General features: G+C 47.3%; 8 protein-coding genes across 8 annotated transcripts; 4 read left to right on the forward strand and 4 right to left on the reverse strand.

The window, feature by feature from the left end:
• Positions 1-5,186: 5,186 nt before the first annotated feature.
• Positions 5,187-6,806, reverse strand: N7483_010333 (Dynamin; the record flags this gene model as incomplete). Its single annotated transcript, XM_057093760.1, has 1 exon — positions 5,187-6,806. One exon carries the CDS (start codon positions 6,804-6,806, stop codon positions 5,187-5,189), a length of 1,620 nt encoding a protein of 539 aa, XP_056939731.1.
• A 678-nt stretch (positions 6,807-7,484) lies between these two features.
• N7483_010334 (dienelactone hydrolase family protein) lies at positions 7,485-8,286 on the reverse strand (the record flags this gene model as incomplete). The annotated part of the gene is made up of 2 exons (XM_057093761.1): positions 7,485-8,007; positions 8,066-8,286. 2 exons carry the CDS (start codon positions 8,284-8,286, stop codon positions 7,485-7,487), a joined length of 744 nt encoding a protein of 247 aa, XP_056939732.1.
• Positions 8,287-9,675: 1,389 nt separating this feature from the next.
• Positions 9,676-9,954, forward strand: N7483_010335 (uncharacterized protein; the record flags this gene model as incomplete). The annotated part of the gene is made up of 1 exon (XM_057093762.1): positions 9,676-9,954. The coding sequence occupies one exon, from the start codon at positions 9,676-9,678 to the stop codon at positions 9,952-9,954; it is 279 nt and encodes a 92-aa protein (XP_056939733.1).
• Positions 9,955-10,586: 632 nt separating this feature from the next.
• On the forward strand, positions 10,587-12,647 carry N7483_010336 (kinesin-3 family protein uncB; the record flags this gene model as incomplete). Its single annotated transcript, XM_057093763.1, has 2 exons — positions 10,587-10,869; positions 10,951-12,647. 2 exons carry the CDS (start codon positions 10,587-10,589, stop codon positions 12,645-12,647), a joined length of 1,980 nt encoding a protein of 659 aa, XP_056939734.1.
• Positions 12,648-13,246: 599 nt separating this feature from the next.
• N7483_010337 (translation initiation factor eIF2B subunit delta) lies at positions 13,247-14,956 on the forward strand (the record flags this gene model as incomplete). The annotated part of the gene is made up of 2 exons (XM_057093764.1): positions 13,247-13,873; positions 13,952-14,956. 2 exons carry the CDS (start codon positions 13,247-13,249, stop codon positions 14,954-14,956), a joined length of 1,632 nt encoding a protein of 543 aa, XP_056939735.1.
• Positions 14,957-15,278: 322 nt separating this feature from the next.
• Positions 15,279-17,212, reverse strand: N7483_010338 (cytochrome P450; the record flags this gene model as incomplete). The annotated part of the gene is made up of 6 exons (XM_057093765.1): positions 15,279-15,463; positions 15,527-16,061; positions 16,127-16,461; positions 16,520-16,711; positions 16,777-16,845; positions 17,143-17,212. The coding sequence occupies 6 exons, from the start codon at positions 17,210-17,212 to the stop codon at positions 15,279-15,281; spliced, it is 1,386 nt and encodes a 461-aa protein (XP_056939736.1).
• A 1,092-nt stretch (positions 17,213-18,304) lies between these two features.
• Positions 18,305-18,977, forward strand: N7483_010339 (uncharacterized protein; the record flags this gene model as incomplete). Its single annotated transcript, XM_057093766.1, has 2 exons — positions 18,305-18,307; positions 18,363-18,977. The coding sequence occupies 2 exons, from the start codon at positions 18,305-18,307 to the stop codon at positions 18,975-18,977; spliced, it is 618 nt and encodes a 205-aa protein (XP_056939737.1).
• Positions 18,978-19,219: 242 nt separating this feature from the next.
• Positions 19,220-21,398, reverse strand: N7483_010340 (DNA-directed DNA polymerase alpha subunit POL12; the record flags this gene model as incomplete). Its single annotated transcript, XM_057093767.1, has 4 exons — positions 19,220-19,393; positions 19,455-20,754; positions 20,826-21,008; positions 21,079-21,398. The coding sequence occupies 4 exons, from the start codon at positions 21,396-21,398 to the stop codon at positions 19,220-19,222; spliced, it is 1,977 nt and encodes a 658-aa protein (XP_056939738.1).
• Between the last annotated feature and the right edge of the window lie 157 nt (positions 21,399-21,555).

Genomic DNA, 21,555 nt, shown 5'->3' on the forward strand with positions numbered 1-21,555 from the left:
TAAATCCTTTATTTATACACCTGGAGTCTTAGACTATTCATCCGCTCAACCCTTTCAATCCACACACAGTATCATAATGCCCCAAAACCCCTTAGCCTTGGAAAAGAAGTCACTGCGACAGAAAAGAGATCGACGCCGATCAAGTTTAGAGAGAAAAACGCATGAGTACAGCAAATTATGCGGGGCAGACGTTTGCTTAGGCATTCGAATTCGAGAGTCAGGAAAGGTATTCATTTTTTCCGCAGACGCATCGGGGTTTTGGTCCTTTCTTGAGCCTCAACTGGTATGTTCCATTGGAAGACTCAGTGATTGTCAAAAAGAAACTGACATCGATTCATCAGAAGACATATTTTCCCACGCCGGTCAAGAGAACCGAAAAAAACCTTTAGATGGCTATGGGCTGGAGCTGTGTGAACAGCATTTTGATCAATTGTTTTCATAAGGGCTTTCATTTACTTTATCATTGATGGCTTGCTAGAAATTTTTCCAATCATGAATATCTACTAAATACTTTTTGATCAAGTGTATTATTGCGATGGATATATGTATCTACTGGAAGTGGTACAATTGAATCCCATATGGAGAGATTGCATGATAGTTTGACAAATCGTTCATGAGATTATCCCGGAAAGGCTTCAAAAAGGCACACTCGTACAGTACATCGCCATAAACCCCTGTAATAACTGTACTTTCAAAATCAGTGGCTGCTGTGAATTTAGAGATGTACCATGTGCTCTATGACGCTTAGGCGCCTTTGCTACTTTGCTCTTTTGTTCCTTGCTCCCTAGTCCATGAATAATTCTTTATATCCGACCTAACACCGAAGCAGTTTAAAGTTATACCTACCATAATATTATGTATCCTGGAAAAATCTTAAAGCATTAATTTAATGCTCCTCAATGTTTTTCGGACTGTTCAATATTCAAAATCCAAGATTTTAAAGGTCTTTAACATTCGATCGATCGTAAATTAATGAACCAAAATATTAGATTCCTGGATAATGAGTCATTCTCAACGGGGGGGCTCTCAGTTTGTGAAGGCGGGTGCAACTTCAGAAAGCTGTGGTATTAAGCTGTGACCTCAGGCCAAGAGCTTAAGGTCAGTTGCCTTCGGGCGGAGCTTATCTGATGGCTTTCCTGTTATCTGGCTATCCTAATACATCCTAGGATACTGGGTATCTCAAGACAGGTCACGGTTCCCCATATCCTACGATAGGCAGTATCCTGAGATCTCCCTCTTCCCAGAAGGTTATGGTCCTGGTATGGCTCTTCGCATTTGAAGTTGGTTTTAAAATTGCTATTGTTACTACTGGTCCCAGCACCAGTCCTCTATAGATTACTGATGTACTTCATAGACATATCTATAAATCCAGTGAGATGGAAAGAAAGAAATGAAAAGAAAAGTATTCTGTATCTTTAGTTCTTTTTATCATATTGGGCCATGGCCATGGAAGCTCAAAGTCGAATTTGGGATCGTGAATCATATCTGAAGAACTAAACAAACTTTTGAACAATTCAGGTATCAATATAATTATACACTGACGAGACTGAGACTACTTATAGAAACGGTGGCGGGTATGGCCTTGTAAGATAAAGTATTAATTCAAAGCTGTAAGTAGACCTAACCTATTGGGCCCGCAATCGCTTTGATCGACGTGGTAGAGGCTTTTTGGCAGAGGTATCAGAATTTCCTGATTTTCCAACCTCTGGCTCAACTCGATTCAGCTGTTCTGCATTACTGTATTCTTGAGATGAGCGCATCTCACGCTTGGACTGAGATCCCGCGGCGACGGCAGTCAGACCTGCCAACTTCGCCCTTCTCCTCGATCGTCGAATTGGAACCTCATCTGAAATAGGGTGAGAAGCTGACATGGTGGATTCAATAGAAGAGGCGGAGATCTCAGTCTCGGCCACCGCCCTCAATGGCTTAGCGGCAGTGAGAGAACGGGGCTCCAATAGACGTGGGTTAAAATTTGCCATCTCCAAGTCGATGGAGGAAGCAGGGGTCTCCGTTCTTTGCCGATTTTCCGATTCCGAAGATACCTCGGTGGATGAAATATCGTTGCAGTTAATCTGTGATACTTGGGGGAGATTGCACAGTTTGATATTGATGTCATAAGAGTGTGCAGTAGAAGCATGGGCCAGAAATTTGGTGATCTCCGCAAATCTGGGGACATTGCGACAGGCTTCCCAATTACAGCTGATTCCGTCGCGTACGTGGGCTAGATGCATGTCGATCAAGTGGCGACGAAGGGAATCCTGTCTCTTCGCGGGGAATTTGCGCGGAGCAGGGTTTGATGCTGATTGGCGAGATGTACCATAGCAAATTATACAGATGTCTGTTGGGCACTTCAATGTGTCTCTAGGAGGGGAAGGGGATTTCTCTGGCTGCCTAAGCATATCATCTTCTTCGTCGATATTCCAATTGACTCGGTTGCCTCGTCTGCTTGGCTCGTAAAGTCGCAAAAGTGCAACCATATCCTTAGTTACCTGGATCCGTCGAGCAAGTAGCTTATCCTCGTCAAAGTTTTCAGCATTGGATCCATAGAAATTTTCCACTAGGCGTGCTCGTTCAGGAAATATGTAGTTTGGTATAGGGAGTTCCCAGCTTTCATCACAGGAATTTTCCTCGTCAGAGACATCGTTAGATTCGCCGAGAAGTTGCTTTATCTGTCTGTCAACTTCTAATACAGGAGCGTTTTGGAAATGATCCTTTCGAGCGGTCTCTCGCGTGTCGGTCGCTAACTTCTTTCGAAGTTTAGCTATCTCTTTTTTGACATTCTCATGCCTTTGGTAGAGATGTGGATAAGGCGTTCGAGCATTCTTCATACTACCAGCCAGGGATATCATCTCCGCCAGAAGCTCTCTCTTCTCGCGTCTAAGCTGCAGAATATCTGGATGTTGACAAATAGCTCGCTTGTGTGTATCGGTAAGTTCGGACGGCGCGTTGAGGTCTCTTTTTCTGAGCATACTCCCAGCAAAACGTACAAGGCCGTCCTGAGGTGGTCGAAGAAGAACGACATGCTGAAGATCACGTCCAATGAACTGTGATTGGTAGTGTTTTTCAAAAACTGCGTCACCTGATTGACCAAGTACCCTCTGCCGCTCTTGGCTAGTGAAACTCTCTGTTTGCTTTTGATCAGTCTCGGTGAACAAGGAAAGAAGAAAAATTTTGATAAATCGATCACTTACTGTTCACTTCATTGGCCGTCCAGCGGCGGTAGTTATAATGACCAATATCGTCTTCAAATCTAGCATCTCGGCCCAACTCTTTAAGAGCCAGCCGACTTGATTCATAAGTCATTGGCAACGACCTGTGAAGTTCATAGCCGTACGGAGTACGCTCAAGTCGCCGAAGGAGAGGTGTGTTGAAAACTTCAGGCCGCCACCTGAGGGGAAGTGATAAATGGTGTTTGGGAACTCGTAGCCGCCATATGAGCTCTGGGGTAAGGTCCGTATTGACAAAAGCGCCATCGCGGAAAGCGTACAAGATTATCTGAGCGATCGGGCAATATGCCAATTGGTAGTCACCATGCATGAAAAATTTCGTTCTAGCAGGAAGCATCAGCACCGCGTTAATTATATAACAGCTAGGGGGGGGCTTAGAAGCATCCTTACCCATCAGCGCCTTCCGGTCGACCTTTAAGATTGCGAAACTCGATGATGGCACAGAGGACATCACGTTTGCTTTGGGGGTCTTTCAGGTAAAAAAGTTCAATATCGCGATAGCAGACCGAGTCCGGAAGTTCTTTCAACGATATGTAATTCGGAAGATCACTCTCAAACGCGTGAGCCCGTTTGCGCTTGCCCAGGGTCGAGTGGTTCGGTAAGGTGATGGCTTGTGGAACCAAGACACCAGGGCGAGTCCCGGTAATGGCAGACCATAGCTGTACTGTAGCGAATTGGACAATCATACTTCCATGACAAAAAAACCTCGAATGGACCCAATAATGCCGGTAGATTACGCAGAAGACATCTACATCCAGAGTGTTCTTGTCTTTCGTTCGTTGAGGGATTTTGCGCTCGGCTGGAAAACGACCCTCCAGGTACTATTTCATTGTTAGCCTGGTTTGTCTAAGCGCAGAGAGAATGTCCGTACTCGTCGCATCTGCTTATGGGCGTCCTCATTGACACGGCGATGGGAAAATAGCTCGAAATACTGACAAAGGCGGCGCCAGTACTCATCATAGGATTGCAGAACTTTCTTGCGGGAAGTTCTGAACATCCAGTCAAAAAAGTTCATGTAGATCGTGTGGTCCTCCAGAAGAAGGTAGTCCACGTAGTCCTTCTTTACGTGAATGCAAAACCTAGACTCAAGAGTTATTTCCCACTCGTAATGCCTGGGCCTGGAAGAACGTATACTACTTACTTTCGCCAATAGCGTTCGATAACGGCAAGACCCAGTAGAGTCCTCGGCTTGAAGTTTGGAGGTAGCCATCCAAGACTACGAAAGTGTTCCAGTCTGGCCCGAGTTTCCTCGCAAAGAATAGGGTCGGTCCAGAATTGGTACTCATTGTCCTGAGCCGACTGAACGGGTACAGTTGCCATGGAGAAAAGCCGCGCTAGGTGGCCAGGGTTGGAATCTTGAAGGACGGGCAACAAGAGGGACTTGAGAAGCGGGGGTTGTAGATGAGGAGAGAATTGGGAGAGTGTGAGGATGACGGGAGAGGGGAGGGGAGAGGCATCTTATAGACGCCCGGCCAAGGAGGGCGAAACGAGAGGGCTCCTGGGAGGGACTGCAAAGGGGAGCCATTTTCGGCGTCGTTTGGTCTCAGGTAGAATCGGAGGGAAGGGCTCGAGAACGAGCGCCAACTACGAGGGCGGGAGGATGATGACTAACGGGGCTCGGTGGGTGCGAAATAGTGATGAGTGCTGGACTGCGGGCGGTGAAGAGCCGGCTCCCTTGGAAAAGTTACGGGTGGAAAGGCGGCCGTTTTTGGCGTCCAAGGCGGTCATTTTCGGCCTCACTTTCACAGGTCCCCATATTCTAGATGTAATAGTGGTTGTACGTGATCGGATAACCTTGTTCATCTCGTAAAAGTATGGCAAGCTCTCTACGACAATTTTCCACGTTTTTGTCAAGAGAAACCTTCACAATCTTCCATATCTTGCCACGAACGGTGGGCTCTGTGAGCAACAAATCAAGCACCGACTCGAGGTACTGAGTCACAAGGGCCACAATGATATTTACGTGGGATCGAGAGATTCTTTCCCACGAAGCAGACTGGGCGTGAAACAAATCCCGCAAGAAATGGTGATTATAGTTTCCCGGAAGCTCTTGACCTCTAGACTTGTGGTACATCTTTGAAAGTTAGCTACAGCTTTCTGGTTGCGAATTTGTGGACATACCTCTTTTACCCAATCCAACATCTGCTCTTCCGTGACCGCAAGCTCTTCATATTCATTCTTATCATCAGGCCTGCTTGCAAGATAGCGAAGGTGATCAGCTGTTTTTTGGGCAGGATCACTCATGTTGCCGTATAATTCTCTGACAGAGATAATCCTGCGCTGCTGACTATGCATTCTCATGAAGTCGGCAAATTTCTCGTTCTCTAGGTGAACTGCGGCGCGAAGGCGACACTTGAGACCCGGCTTGAATGAGGAAAATTCAGCTTTGTTCAAATCGTAGATTCCATTGAGAGCGCCTTTAACGATGGAATTAAAGTTGGAGCTGACACGGGTAAGGAACTTGCGAATCTGGACTGCCTGTGACCTCTGAGGTCCTAAATTGTCGATTTCCTGTTCGACTGTTTTGAGAAGACGATCAATCTCCTCTCGCACCTTCGGAAGCTCTTGCTCAATATGTCTATGCAGAAGTTCTTGCAGAAATGGCCGGAGGTTTTTGATTCCCACTCTCGAAATATCAAGACCTTGAGCCTTCCAAGCCGCCTTCGAGAAGTATTCAGATTCGGCTTTTTCACGCTGCGCGGGGGTGACTCCCGCCTTCAGTTCCTCTGGCGAAGGATTCTTGAGGAGGAAAAAACCGTCTTGTAGCTTAGTCCGATCCTGGTTCTTGGCTAAATGTGCAACACGTTCCTCAGTACCTTTGTTGATGAGGTCAGGCTTTGTGATAATACCAATTGTCCGGTCACCTTTCTTGTCAAAGTGCTGCGCTCTTTGTATGATGAGTTGTGTCTCGGCATCGCTGGTCGCTGGTATGACGGCAAGAATAATGGTACGCGATCTCTCAAGGTAGTCATCAACCAGGCTTCGCACCATCTGAATTTCTTTGTCGTCTCCAACAGAGATTAGACCAGGAAGGTCAACTAGTGTCAGATGGAGTCCAGTATTGCCGACCACTTCCAATCGGAGCACATCCGTAGAAAAGGCAGAACCCTCTGGGAACTCAATGGATCGAAGTTTCATCATATGAGAGGCTTTTTGGATGATTCCGGGTAGTTCTGCAAAGTCGTCGAATTCTCGCGAGAATGCCGCAAAGGGTTCTTTTTCCTCTGGAGTACGGGATTTACCTGGTAAGAGAGTGGCTGTCTTTTTGTTGATTATGGGGTCATGGCGAAGCACGATCTCTGTCGGAAAGCGAGTACATAGACCATCCTGTCGTGGGAATGGGATCCCACTGATTCCTTCAAGAACAGAGCTTTTGCCGGAGGATTGATCACCGCATACGACTAGCTGTGGCAGAGCAATGTGATCGCCAACACCAAGCGCACGAACACGGTCAATTTGGTTGAGCCTCTGAGAGGTCTTCACCGAAGCGAGCCCATCGCCTACTCCGGTATTGTTGACCTCATCAGAGCTTCCATTCCCATCCTCAGCGGCGAACACTACCTCATCCATAGCGGCCATCTTGGAGATCCAGAGGGGATTCAGAGGGGTTCACAAGTGGCAAAAGGTGTGAGAATGTATGTCGAGTGAAATGAAGAAGATAAATTAGAGGCTGAGAGTATGTCGATAGGAGAAGATATTAGTGAGATAGCAGATGCAAGGTTCCAAGTTTGCAGTAGGAAAGAAATTTGAAGTTTTCTGCTACTTGCCTTTCTAAATACTTAACCCGCAGAGTGCAATCAGCCACAATGAAATTTGTTCAAGTTGTTTGTATGTGGAGCAGATCTCATATTGAAGTAGTTTATTCAATGTTTGTTCTCCGGTGTCTATAAGTCTCAGCCTGGTTCCCTGATGGGTTGGTTCAACTTTAACCATTTGACCTCGGGAGGTAGGAGTAATGATATCAAGGCTCATGTGTTAGCAATATGTTCTTAGTACTCAAGGCTTATTACCTACCTAGTAGGTATTAAGTTTAAGCCTTTTCAAGTTGTGACCAATTTGAAGCACTTGAGATTATCTATGTTTCAGAATAATGAGGTTCCATTCATACTATTTGGCAGTTATCATGATTCGTTCTGGCTCGGAAATAGGAAGAAATTCGTTCAAATTTATAAAAAGGCGTCAACAATGGAGTGTTAGGAACAGATTCAAACACTCATATACTAGGTCAGAAATTTGAATTCACAAACAAGTTGATATTTAGTGTAGCCACTGCTTCAACCAATGGACCGCTGCATCCTTCGCCCTCTCCAACCCTTTCATCTCCGCCTCATTCTCTCTATTCCCACGGACCGCAAAGGAATGCTCCAACCCCGGAAAATACTGCAGATCATACGCAAGCCCCAAAGACGGGATGACTCGATTAGCGAATTCCCTCAACTCAGTCGTAAATATTGGATCGATCTCTGGCGCCATAATCTGCACGGGAACACCGACATCCTGAATCTCCTCTTGCGTGAGCCAAGAGGGATGTGCTGTTGAGATACAATCCACTAGTCCGGCATTTGCCTTCGCTCCTAGACGGAAGACGGCCCAGCCACCATAACAGAATCCAATCGCGGCAACGCGTTTATACTGTGCTCGGAGAGCTTTGGCGAATGCGACTATTTCCGGTTCGCGGACCTCTTTGCTGTTTCGCGCAGAGAATGCGGCGAGGTCAAGAGGGCCCCATTCTGAAGGATCTTTGGATACTATGTCCGATGGAAGGACTTCGCCGCCGAAACTATTGTACTGGTTAGTATGTGCACGGAGCTAGAGAGCTATTAGAGATGATTTCTCACAAGTCTGGCGCGTAGACTGTTGCGTTGGCGCCTTCGGCGTACGAGTCTGCCAGTAGCCGAATATTGGGAAAGGTCCACCCGAAGAGGTCGTGGATAACAAGTATAGCGACTGAGCTGTTGGTGCCAGTCACGTATGTATTGTTTCCTGATAAAGAGGTTTCGTGGCCTTTGGGTTCTCCATCCCATTTGAAGCCTTTTGTGCAACATTCACTGACACTCATCTTGGTCACTGGCAGTAGGGTATGGTATCCGGTTGCAAGGTTGCAAGGTTGTACTAGTAGACCAAGTCTGTTACTGGTATTAATCGTCGAGAGCCTGGTCACGGTATACTGAGCGTCCAAGATATAACTTTTTTGAATCGCTCGGTCCCCCGTTCTATTGATAATCAATTGATCACGAATACTACTTTACCTATCTCCAGATACTATCCCAGCCATGCCCGTATTGGACGAAGAAGATTTGAAATCAACATTTGAATATATCTGCACACGTGTGCAATTTATGCCCCACTTTGAGTCACACATGCAGTAGCCTGGACTAATGAGATCTGGAGATGCTTACTGGGGGCCGTTTCATCATGTTGAGCCATGCCCTCGGGACCGTAAGATGTTCATCATATCGAGGAAGATTCAATATTGAACGACGAAGTTATGTAGTATGCATAGTACTAGTAGTAGCCAGATTATACATATTAGTATCAGATTTATGGAATGACCTGAATTGACTTGCCTCTTCAAATGTTGCCCCAGGCAGTATACCCGAATTCTTAGGCTGCCTTAGATCTTCCACTGGCAGATTTTCTCTTAGAGAGATATTGATCCTTTTGCCAATTATAATTTTGTTTGAATAATAAGGAACAGTAAGAAGCTCCAACCTTGGAACCAATAGTAGTCTATGCTAACAGCCCTGGGGTATTTCGGTCAAATCGTTATAGTAGTAATAGTATTGGGCGGATGTGCCGGGACATCTAAACATAGCCATTGGATGAAAGCCTCGTTAACAGACCAAAGCTGTACTAACTTCAAGTTCAAGTTCAAGGTTGAACATTCTATCGCCACCACTCAATTCCTGCTTATGATGCGTTATTATCTCCAAATAGAAATTCAAAACAAGGGAGCTTTGTGGCAAGGACCAACCCCATGATGTTGGGCGGGCAGCATCCATGGTTAGCATCAACCCAACTACTCGTAGACCGACCGAGAAGCTTCGTTTCTCAAACGTTGACTGGTTAACCACTTTTGCTAGTTTCTAGAAGGAAACAGAAAGTGGCATCCAAACATTTCACCTCAAATGGCGAGTGCGGAGGAGAACCAAAGAGAGTATTATCGTCATGATAGTATCATGCCGCCACCATACCCCAGAATCAGCACCCATAAATACGGGGTGATCGCATGCTCTTGTCTGCTTGCTTAACATTGAACATCTATTGAATTTTTGAATATTAACCAAACAACCAAACGCTTGGTAAGCCTCCGTCTTGTTACCCCCAAGTACAGGAGAACTGCAGCGAGACTATCTGGAGAACATCCCATGGTCACTACATACAACTTCCAAGTTCTAGAAAATTTGCTAATCAGAAAGCCCACCTAGACACAGACTTCAATCTCAAGATGTCTTCCTCAAAACAAGAAAGTCGCTTCCACGACGGTCCCGACCAGCATCGACGCCTCTTCAATGCTACACAAGGACAAGATAGTAATGCCCGTATGCACCAGTCCGCTGCCAGTTCAAATCAGAAGAAGTCACAAGAAAACATGGGTCCTGCTCAACTGTTAGCGGAACATATGGATGCATCGGGAAATCCTGTTCCTGATACCACCATGGACAATAAGGGCAAGGACTATGACGTTTTCCAAGCTATGAACGCCGAGACTGAGGATTTTGATTAAGGAAATTATTGAACGTTTGGACATTTTTATTTTCATTCTGTATTTATGATATATAACCAGACTGTGCACAGTACTGAATAATTAAAAAAACGAGTGAATTCACTATCACTGTTATCATGGTGTATTATTTGTTGTAGTCGTAATAGTAGTCGTAGATTCGTAGTAGTTCCAAGTTGTTGTAGTCATTGCTATGGCAACCCGCACTATCGCGCGTCCTTTCTACACCGTCCCTGTCTCGTTGGGCATTTGAAACCTTTGCGACAATTCCAATCTTTGCCTCATCTCGCTCATTTAATTTTTCTTCTCTTGTCAACCAATTCAATTCCGTTCTTTTGCTGTGTATCGCATTACGCAACACGCCAATTTCCTGAAACCTGTCACATTTTGTTTACATCCGACTTCCCCGCAAATCGGACATGAACCATTGAACCTCCAGAACCTTGGAAGGAAGCAACAACAGTACCGACCCCCCTTCGCTCTTTTTTTGAATAACATCATATCACCCTGATCATTCACTCTCGACCCCTTCTTGTATTTCACCCCCAATTCATTGCATGTACCATCATCTTGTCGAACGACGACGCGACGCCGTCAACTCTTGTGTACAGTTGTTGAGGGAATATAGCAGGGAAATGGCGTTGGATCCGCGATTCTATCATCATATCGGCCATGGCGGGCCTGGTTCTATCTCATCAGCCACTTCGTCCGAATCGTCCGCCCTTACCGGTATCACTTCGCCAAGCATAATATCCACCTCCGCTTCAGCCGCCACCTTGCGATCAACCGCCTCAAGTCCCTCCCTCCGTGCCCGAGAAGGCGTCGCCGTCACACCTGGATTTCAAGACGGGATGGCTAGTCCCTCACCAGGGGGAAATGTGCGCGTCGTCGTGCGTGTTCGAAAGTTCCTTCCTAGAGGTACGTCTGCAGACTCCGGAGGGGATGCGCCAGATCGGTGATCTGGGCGGCGCATGTTCTAATCATGTATTACTACTATAGAAATTCAACGCCAGGCAGAATGTCTGATCTCGATGGACCCGCACACACAAATGACACGTCTTATCGCACCCAAACCCAGCCTGGTAGATCGCGGAAAGCCGAAATCGCAAGCGCGGGGCAAGATCCTGGAGGACAAGTCGTTTACTTTCGATAATTCTTTCTGGTCGCATGATGAAGAGGACGAGCATTTCGCTCACCAGGAGGATGTCTACAATTGTCTTGGTGAAGAGTTCCTGGACCATAACTTTGAAGGATACCACACCTGCATCTTCGCATATGGCCAAACTGGTTCTGGAAAGAGTTATACTATGATGGGAACCCCCGAGCAACCGGGTTTGATTCCTCGCACTTGCGAAGATTTATTCCAACGTATCGAAGATTCGCCATCCCCTGACATCAGCTATAACGTTCGAGTTTCTTACTTTGAGGTCTACAACGAGCATGTGCGAGATCTTCTAGTGCCACGAACAGATCCGCCTCATTATCTTCGAATCCGAGAATCTCCTTCGGAAGGACCATATGTTAAAGACTTGACCGAGGTTACGGCACGAAACTACAACGAATTGATGAAATTTATGCGGAAGGGTGACATGTCGCGTACCACCGCGAGTACTAAGATGAACGACACTTCATCACGATCGCATGCCGTTTTCACGATTACACTGAAACAGATCCACCATGACCTTTCCACCGACGAGACAACAGAACGTACTGCACGAATTCGACTGGTAGATCTGGCAGGCTCTGAACGCGCCAAGTCGACCGAAGCCACGGGCGCACGTCTACGTGAAGGCTCTAATATCAATAAATCTCTGACAACGCTAGGCCGAGTTATTGCAGCTCTGGCAGGAGATCCCAAGAAGAGTCGCGGTGGAAGGAAAGGCAAGGAGCTGGTACCATACCGTGATTCCATTCTGACATGGCTATTGAAAGATAGTCTGGGCGGCAACTCGAAAACAGCCATGATTGCTTGTATTGCGCCAGCTGACTATGAGGAGACACTTTCCACGCTGCGATACGCCGATCAGGCCAAACATATTCGTACTCGCGCTCGGGTGAATCAAGATCATGTCTCTGCGGCTGAACGAGATGCACAAATTGCCGAGATGGCAGAAACTATCCGCACTTTGCAACTGAGTGTCAGTCAAGCTACGGAGAATCAACGCGCCAGTCAAGTACAAGACGAGAAGCTTGATGAATATCAGCAGAAAGTGGAGAAGTTACAGCGCTTGATGGAGGAGACCAAAATGGTCAGCGAGTGCAAGATTCGTCAGTTACAAACTGAGAATGAGGCCTTGCGTATGCATCTCAAGTTAGCTCTGGATAGTCTGAAGAACCCGATTCCAGTAGTACCTCTGGAAAAGCGCGAGCTCAGCTTTTCCTCATTTTCCGAGGAAAACATCCCACCTCATGACGAGCCTGTCTCTCGGGAGGGATCACATATCATTCCTTCAGATTCTGAGCCCGACCTTTGGGAAGACGAAGATGACGATGACGATGACGATGATGATACTATCACCTGGGACGATAGTGAGCGCGAAGCATATCATATGCAATCTCATATGGAAGATCTCCTTGGCGATCTCAGCATGTTTAAGCGGAAACTCGCCTCTGATCATGAGCGCTGGCAGCGCAAAGAACAATCGATGACTCTAAAGCGACGTGCCCTGGGCACTATTGCTGGAAACAATCGCTAGATTTGATATTATCACTGTGGAATTATTTTTGATTGGCGTACAGGCATGGCGTTGGCGGCATAGCTCTTTGTGTTTACTGGCTGGAACCTCGGGTTTCGGGCAGAACTCGTGTTAATTAGGCCTCTTCTTGGCCTGTTCTTGATTTCCCCCTTTCTTTTGCCCCTTTTGTTCTTTTACTTTCGTGTGAATTTTGTCTATTCCTATTTGTAGTAAGACCTTTGAGATGAATAACGAGAAACCTGACATAATGCATGTTTCAAAGAATCCTTTTTCTTTTTCCCTGTCCTTCTAGAAATCCCTTAATATCATAGCGAGTCAAATAGCCTTGGTATCAGCCATGTCTCGCTCAACTCTTTACCAGTTTGTCTATCGATTAACTGGTCCTTGCATTATACTATACACAATCCTATATACTATGGGGTTGCGGAGATTAGGGCTGCGCCGGGCCGTGGGCCGCTTATGGCATCACTTTTTCTGTGACTCAACCTTCTCTCCCCACCAAGCAAGTCAAGGTCCAACGTCACGCCCCTCACAACTCGGAATTGAGTCATCCAAGATGACGGACCCGGTCGACTCGGCGCCCACTACTTCCCAGGCTAATGCGCCCGCCCAACCCCCCAACCCAGCCCGCGACCGAGAACCCTTCCACGACCCTCCCGATCCGCGATGCAAAGAGCGCAAAGGATCAAGGCCCCGCACCATCAGACAAGAAACCCACAAAGGGCAAAGATGCACCTGCAGCTGCTGCCCCTGCTGATGCCGCTGCTGCAGCTGGAGGCGAAAAGCCTTTGACACCCGCGGAACTGAAAAAGAAGGCCAAGGCAGAGAAGGCTGCTCGTCGCGTAAAGGAAAAACTTGAGCGGGATGGCGGAGCTGGTGCTGCGGGCGGCTCAGCTCCTAGTCCTGGTCCTGGTCAACCTCGTCCTCCGGCTACCCCTAAGAAGGATGCTGCTGCTGGAGGCGCCGCGCAGAAGGGTTCAAGAGCGCCGCCCCCGCGCCGAGGCTCTCAGGGTGGTGCTGGTACTGCTGTGGAGCCGAAGAAAAAGAAGGAGGATAAGAGCGTTGCTGTCTTTGGTCACTTATATGGCCAGCAGCGTAGAACTACGATTGCAGGTGCTGGAAAGGAGGTACACCCCGCGGTGCTGGCACTGGGATTGCAGTTGAGAGATTATGTGGTTTGTGGCAGTAGTGCACGATGTGTGGCTACCATGCTTGCATTCAAGCGAGTGAGTTTAGTCCCTTCCTTTGTCCTTGTCTGGAGATTTTTCGAGGGTTTGTGCTAATTTTGGACTCTTTTCTACTAGGTTGTTGAATCTTACACTACACCTCTGGGTACTTCCCTCCCTCGCCACTTGACAACACACCTTTCACACCAGATTACCTACCTCTCCACATGTCGTGCACTTTCCATCAGTCAAGGCAATGCCATTAGATCATTGAAATTGGCCATTGCCGGAATCGACCCCTCCATGCCCGAGTCAGCTGCCAAGGCCACTTTGTGCGACTTTATTGACAGCTTTATCCGCGAGAAGATCACAGTCGCCGATCAAGTCATTGCCGCAAGCGCCGCGCAGAAGATCCAGGATGGCGATGTTATCGTGACCTTCGCAGGTAGCTCCATTGTCAAGCAGACCCTGCTGTTAGCACACAAGGAAGGGAAGCAATTCCGAGTGTCGATCATTGATTCACGCCCACTGTTTGAGGGCAAGAACCTTGCTCGCGCACTCGCCAATGCCGGATTGGATGTAACATACTCGCTCGTGCACGGTATCAGCCACGCTATCAAGGACGCTACCAAGGTCTTCCTGGGCGCCCACGCCATGACCAGCAACGGTCGTCTATACTCCCGTGTCGGTACCGCCTTGGTCGCTATGTCTGCCAAGGAACGTGCCGGTGGCGTCGAGGTCCCTGTTATTGTCTGCTGTGAGACAATCAAGTTCACCGATCGCGTGGCTCTCGACAGCATTGTCGTTAACGAAATCGCGGACGCCAATGAATTGGTGCCTGCCGATGTCCCGCAGCAGGTTACAGGTCTCCCTGATCCCGCGGCCTTCACGGCTCCTCCTGTTGACCCTAAGAAGGCTAAGGGTGGAAAGCCCGCTAGCGCCCCTAGTCCTGACCCTGTTGCTTCTGACCGCGGTCCCTCTCCTTCGCCCCTGGCTAACTGGAAGGACACCCATAATCTTCAGTTGCTGAACCTGATGTATGATGCTACGCCGGCCGAATATGTGGATATGGTAGTTACCGAACTGGGCAGTCTTCCACCCAGTGCTGTTCCTATTGTCCATCGGATGAGCACGAATATGTGAGATATGACGACGTTTACTACCTTTTATATGTCTTGTCACCATACGACACAAAAGTTGCGATGGCTTTGACTTCGGTTCTATCATAGCCTTTTATTATTTGTTTGGGCGACCAATTTTTTTTTATTCTGCGAGATCGTTGGTGCTGGTCCGGGTTTTATTGTTCTTTCCACTTGATCTAAACCTGAGGGATTTCTTAGACAATACTTGAATATGCCTTAGATTATTGATTCTTCCAAGCAGTTTCCAATATTTCAAATGTTATTCCCTAATATCCCAAGATCACTGAACGTCTTCCAGTGTTCTCGTCTTCAAGTTCAAGCTTTCACCGTGGTACAAACTCAATATTCAATGGTGGCAACCCAGTGGTAAATGTATCCAAAGTCTTGTTCTCAAAAAGCCATCCGGTTTCACCTTGTGCAAACTTGATATCATATCGCTGTGCCAATTTCGAAACCGAGGTACGAAGGCTCAAATATGCCAAACTCTTTCCAGGACAAACATAGGGTCCTAGATAAGAAACATGTGTCAGTTATGGAATGACTAAATGGGTTGCAAGGAAGTCAAACTCACCAGTCAAAAATGGGTAAAAAGGAGCTCCCTCAAGACTCATCTCTTTCTTCTCACTCCATCGCTCAGGAACAAATTCCTTAGCATCGACATAGTACCTCTCATCAGTTTGGAGTAACTTCTGAGGTACGAAGACATTCACATCACCGGGAATGTAAACCTCATCAACCTGTAATCCTTCTGGTGGCGTAACGCGAGATCCAAGTGTCATGATGGCGGGTCTGAGTCGAAGCGTTTCATTAATGACATCGTCAAGATAAGTAACTTGCTTGACTTTCTCATAAGTCCACTCAGAGGAACCATTGGGCATGGCATCATCAAGCCGACGCTGTAACTTGGCCAATACACCCGGATACTTAGCCAGGTAGTACAGCGTCGAAGCTAGTACGGTTGCAGTTGTTTCACTGCCAGCGATAAGGACTGCTCGGGCATCCTCGTGAAGAGCATTTGCTGAGGGAGGAGCTGAGATATCCTTTTCAATATACGCTTTCAGAAGCCACGATACGATATCTTGAGGGTTCTTTGTGAGATCCAGATTCTGTACATGGATTAATACTCTCGATGCGTATGCTAATGCCGAATTCCAGGGGATTAATGACGAACCTTGTTCTTTTCAACCACTTCATCTTCGCACCATTTGTAGAACTCAGCCATCAAATAAGTAGCACCTGGAATATTGGTGATAAGATTGAGAACCCAAGGGACATGACAGAAAACTCCGATGAAAGTCATATGGTCGCGAACTGCTTTGATTCCTGGATGCTCAACTCCAGATTTTAGGTTGTTAAAGTCTTTTCCAAAGCCAACGACACCCATGATGTCGAAGCTGAGAAACATTGACCAGCGTGTCACATCAAATTCCTGGTCTGGGTTTTTATCGATCTGTGAAAGTAAAAGGTTCACCTGCTCGGCGACTTTGGGCTCATATGTTGCAATGGCTGTTTAACCTATTAACACATCGAAGTTTGTTAAACATTGAAAACAAGGTATACCCACCTTTTAAACTGAATCCTCGATCCCAGGCCTTTCGCCGTCTGCGATGGTCCTCGATATCACGGGAATGATGAACAGAAGAGTACTTAGCATCTATCTGTGCTTGAGCATAGAAGGTCGATTTACGACACTTTGTTTGTGCCGAAAAGAGGAGTGGTATTGCCGATTTGCGAATGATACATATCTCGCGCGGTCCTGAACATCAAAGATGAATCATGATCATTTATAATGTAGTCAAAATCATCTGAGATTGGACCTACCAGTTCTGATGAAATCACCATATTTCTCATGTAAGATCGCGAGTTCGTTTTGATACTGCACATTCTTCCCTGCGAGATATGTGTCATAGAATCGAGAAACTTTAGAAAGCCATGGACCAGGAAAGCGATGTAGACGATGAAAGAATGCGCGATAAATCGCGATGCTCGATGCTAGGCCGAGGCCGAATGCCGAAGTGATCAATGCTATGCGAGAGAGTATGCCTTGTGGTGTGAAATCAGTAATGAAGAGATATGCAACTCCTATCGTTAAGACTGTTGAAGTGTAGAGACGGAGTAAAGTGTATATGTAGTATTCCACAGTTATCCTGATAAAGAGAAAAATATGAGATATAACCCCAAAACTACCGGCCGATAGACCCAGGCTAAGCATATCAGCGCTCAATACATGGTCTAGGGTTTCTTTCAAAGTATCCATGATGAATTAGTGGCCAGGAATTGTTTGGAAATATTTCTAATGGCAAATGCTGGACTGAAAGGTGATCAATATAACCCGGGGACCCGGAAGGTATTATGAGAAGGACATGGCATAGAGTAATTTCCATACCACAGGCGAGAAATTCCTCAGAGAATTTTCAGGCCTCCAGTGTTAATTGATCGTCATAGATGACATTCGAATGAAGATGCCATGATTGGTGCAAGCCGAATGCAGTATGCAGTCGCAGTGCAGACAGAAACCCCTCATTCATGAGAAGGTGGGTAAAACACGGCACACTGCAGTCCACGAATGTGCTTGACAATTCGCGTCAAAAAGCCATTCCATGTGCATTGTGCATTAGCCCGCTGTCCTAGTATGCTATGCACCGTGATGGTTGTAACTTGTCAGTGGTTGATATGTTTCTTCTCCACTTCCAATGCAAGGCGGCCCGCAAGCCGTCCGTTGTCAGCACCTGGGCATGGCCAATTTGAAACAATGGGCTCGATTGGATCGCCACGTAGGCCAGAGAAAATGGTCTAACGGTATATATGTTGACAGCGGGAAGATCCATTGAACTGGATTAATTGCCGAGTCGGACTTTTGCCAGGTGGTCATATTAGTGAGAAACTTCAACTTGAAGTTGAACTGGGTATGATTTTGAGGACACTGCAACATATTAATTCCTTGGGCATGGTGTTCAAGTTGATCGTGACGCCCACTAGCAGGTGGTTCGAGTTGTATGTTTGAGTGAACTTGAATAAACGAGTAGGGATTTTGCAATGAGGCAGTTCACTGATAAGCAGCCGTAAAATGAAAGAAAAATGGTATATAACAGTGCATTTACCTAGGTTAATGACATTGAAGCTCAACTTCATGCAGTCTGATAGTCCTTGGGGGCTAGTATCAGAGTGGGGAGAATAGTGGGGCCAGTCATCGGTGGCCCAGGCGGTCAAGGTTATCATACCAAACATGAAGCTCATTCTTCATATCACCTCCCTCAAGTGCTCGCAGCAGGATCTATTTCATAAAGAATTAACAGACAAGAAACCCTGAATTCAACCTTGGGCATTATCCAAACTCAAACTCTTCAAAATGGTATAATACCACCCAAATAACTCCAACCTAGAGCTCCAAGCTAATCTCACAACAGAGCAAAGACTCCTCCGCAACGCATCTACACATGCACCACCCCCGTCTAGCAGACTTCTTCGAAGAGTTCACGCGTCCACATACCTCTACCGCCGCGTCATCAAATAACCCTCAATTCAGCCCTCATACTGGTTCCCAGTCTGCTGCAAACCCAGGCGCTACATATGGTTCCTCTTCACCTTCAACAATCCCCTCTTTCCTTCCTATCGAAGATATCTACGTTCAACCACAGTACCAGCCTCCAAACCCAGAAGACGAGGATGATGTCGTACCAGATCAACATGCTGCGTTCGGTATCACGCGCGCAATGGAGCGCCGTCGCGATCCGGTCTGGCGCGATCTAGGACTCGAGGCACTGGTCAATGGGCAAGGACATGGTGGACACGCTCTTGCGGTTAATGCTGGGGCTGGGGGTACTGCTGGAGGTACAACTGCGGGGGGGTTCAGGACCCGGCGCTACTTTACGAGGAACTGGTGGGGGTGCGGCAGCTGTTGGGTCGGCCGCGATTCGAGTTCGGAGTTCGGGACGGAGGATGGGTGGAAGGAGAGTGGTTTGCTTGCGATGAAGATTGGATACCTGAGCCTTCGATCTTTGACGCAACTCTCTTTTTATTGATTTCTTTATTCTATTGGCGGGTCTTGCATTGCATGGAGTTATATTTCCCGACGGCATGGGATTTATGGAGATCAAAGATATTAACTAGCGCGTCTTCGTTAATTCATTGGTATTTGTTGCTTCCGAACTATCGATCAAATTTCGAGTCTTGGACAAGTTTCCTATTCTTGTCCGAACTCGTTCTGCGCCTAACGCCGAGCATAGCCTAATGCGAAATGATTGTACAAGAAAAATTGCTACCCTTAAATCCGGTTAACATCCACCCGAGCACGCTCGTAGAGCTTGTGATCGAGTTGTTTTTGCTCGCGCTCCTCATCTGAAATGGATCGTGGGTGAATGGCAATCTGGGCAAAGGTACCAGGGCCACGACGTTTAGACAAGGTACCTGGGTTGATCACGAGCACACTGTCGACAACCTATGAGGGTTTGGTTAGTTGATAAGAACTTGGCAAATTGAGATTGAATCGTTGAACATACCTTGACAAAAGGCGGAAGCATGCTAGGAACAATGAGTATATCGGGTCGAACATTCCACCATTCTCCTAATTTCATGTATGGCAAGTCCAACATCGCACCTGTCGCCAGAGAGGAATTGAATCCTGTCTTGGGGAGATTCGATCGTGCGGTTGAAGGGAACAGGGGGAAGAAATGCCGTTGCTCAACGAGGTATTTGGGTAACCGAGTGAGCAATTGACCCTCGTTGAGCTTTCCGTGCAGCACTTCCTCACGGCGCAGCTCCGAGAGCACATCATGAGAACACATACCTACAACAGTCTCGTTCAAGGAGAGTGTCATGGGGTTTGAAACCATGCGGACTTGTTTAGGCAAGCCAAGATCTTTCTTAAGCAACTGTTCTTGTGGCCATGAGACATGTCGGCTCAACGCATCGCGTACTGAGGGCACACATACAACTGTGATGCTCGGCACAGCTGCTACTAGTCGAGCCAGAGGTGTTGAGATTAGGTGTCGGAAGAGTGTGGTTAAAGTAGCTGTGTCCGGGTCAAGGCCCTTGATATCTGGCAATTCAAAGTCTCCAGATGCAAGAAGTGGATGCTCGATATCTAAGAATGGACCGATTAGGACCAAAGAATCGGCGTAGTTATCAGCAGCCTTCTGGCACAGCTCCTGGAGAGGCTCGAAATCCAAATTATCATCTGCTGTGAAAGGTCCGGCAGCAACCATCACATTCAGGGGAATGTCTCCCGTGGCCTCGAGGCGCTCATTAATATTGTCAAGAGCACACGCCGGAGACGCAGCAGGTGGCAGCAGAGGAATGGGAAGAATTTCCTTGACAGTAAAGTATTCACCCGAAGGGTTGATTCCTCGAAGAGCGACGATTTGACCGGGGAAAAAGTTCAATCCTGGCACTGAGTCGATCTTCAAGGGGACTCGTCTTCCTGCTCCAGTTCGACGTGAAGTCTCAAGGACTAACGAAGCAGGATTGAGCTTCCCCTCCAGGGAATCAGAGGCGATTCGGCCAACAGCGATAATCTCACTGGTGCTCTGGGTAGCTGCACTTCCAAAAGTGAGATCATGCGACTCGTAGTGTTTCTGGAAGATGGCTGTGAATTCATCGATGCGGTCATCAAGAATTTCAGATGCCTCCGACAGCTTCATTCCCATCGGCTTGTAACCGAATTTCTTGAGGTCTGTGTTGGCCGTGGGTCGAATTCGAGCTTCGGAGAATGGTGCCATCGGGGTTTCTGGCAGAGATAAATTCGCATTAAGTGTTTCAACAGTTTGACCCGCATTTGGTCTGTCGGCGAAGGAAACGGGTCTACTAAGGTGTCAGCAAATGCAATCCTTATCATGGATTGCCGTAGAGGAATTGGTAGGCGCATCACGTACGGTCCTCCGGGTGTAGCATTGGCCAGTAAACTAGGTGTCTTAACAACACCTGGTGTGCCTATATTGTCCATTCGTCCCACCTTTGGTGTTGCAGGAGACGAGAACTCAGCCTTGCGTTTGGCCGAGCCATTTACTACATTCATAGACCGATTATTCGAGGTATTCGGGGTCAATTCGTCTAACCTGTACAATCAAAATAGGAATCAGTTCTTGTTCGCTTCAAAGAAATGGCCAGGGCTAATTAGTTGCATACATCCCAAACACATCGGTACCTGCTGCGGCGCGCGGGGTCGCATTCACAGCAACCCTCTTTTCATTCTGTCGCCCAACCTTGCCTCGAGTCTCACGCTCAAGAGCCTCCTGCACATCCTGCTTGAATCCGCGCACTGTTTCCATGCTCAATTTGACCTCCTCGCCCATTTTCATGCTGTAGGACTCCCATTTGTAGAAAAGCTCCTCCGCGGTGATCGAATGCACCCGCAGGATGGATTGGAGCTCGGCGAGTACATCTTTCGGCAGGCCGTCGGGGAAAGTTGCTGCAAAGAGCTCATTGAGCTCAGCTGCGGTATCCATAGTGACTCGAGGGCGTACGAGGGGTCAACTCTTAAAGAACTGTGAAGCTGTCGGAGATCAAGAGTTTCAGGACGCGTGAGACGCGTGAGCGTGTGGATGACATAAGCCGACCGAGAAGGGTAAATTGATTGGGCTTGAAGTTCACTATTGAGATCTA

The sequence above is a fragment of the Penicillium malachiteum genome (genome assembly GCF_028827825.1).
Source record: "Penicillium malachiteum strain IBT 17515 chromosome Unknown utg000005l:1.0-9002435.0:326005.0-9005861.0, whole genome shotgun sequence".
NCBI lineage: Eukaryota > Fungi > Ascomycota > Eurotiomycetes > Eurotiales > Aspergillaceae > Penicillium > Penicillium malachiteum.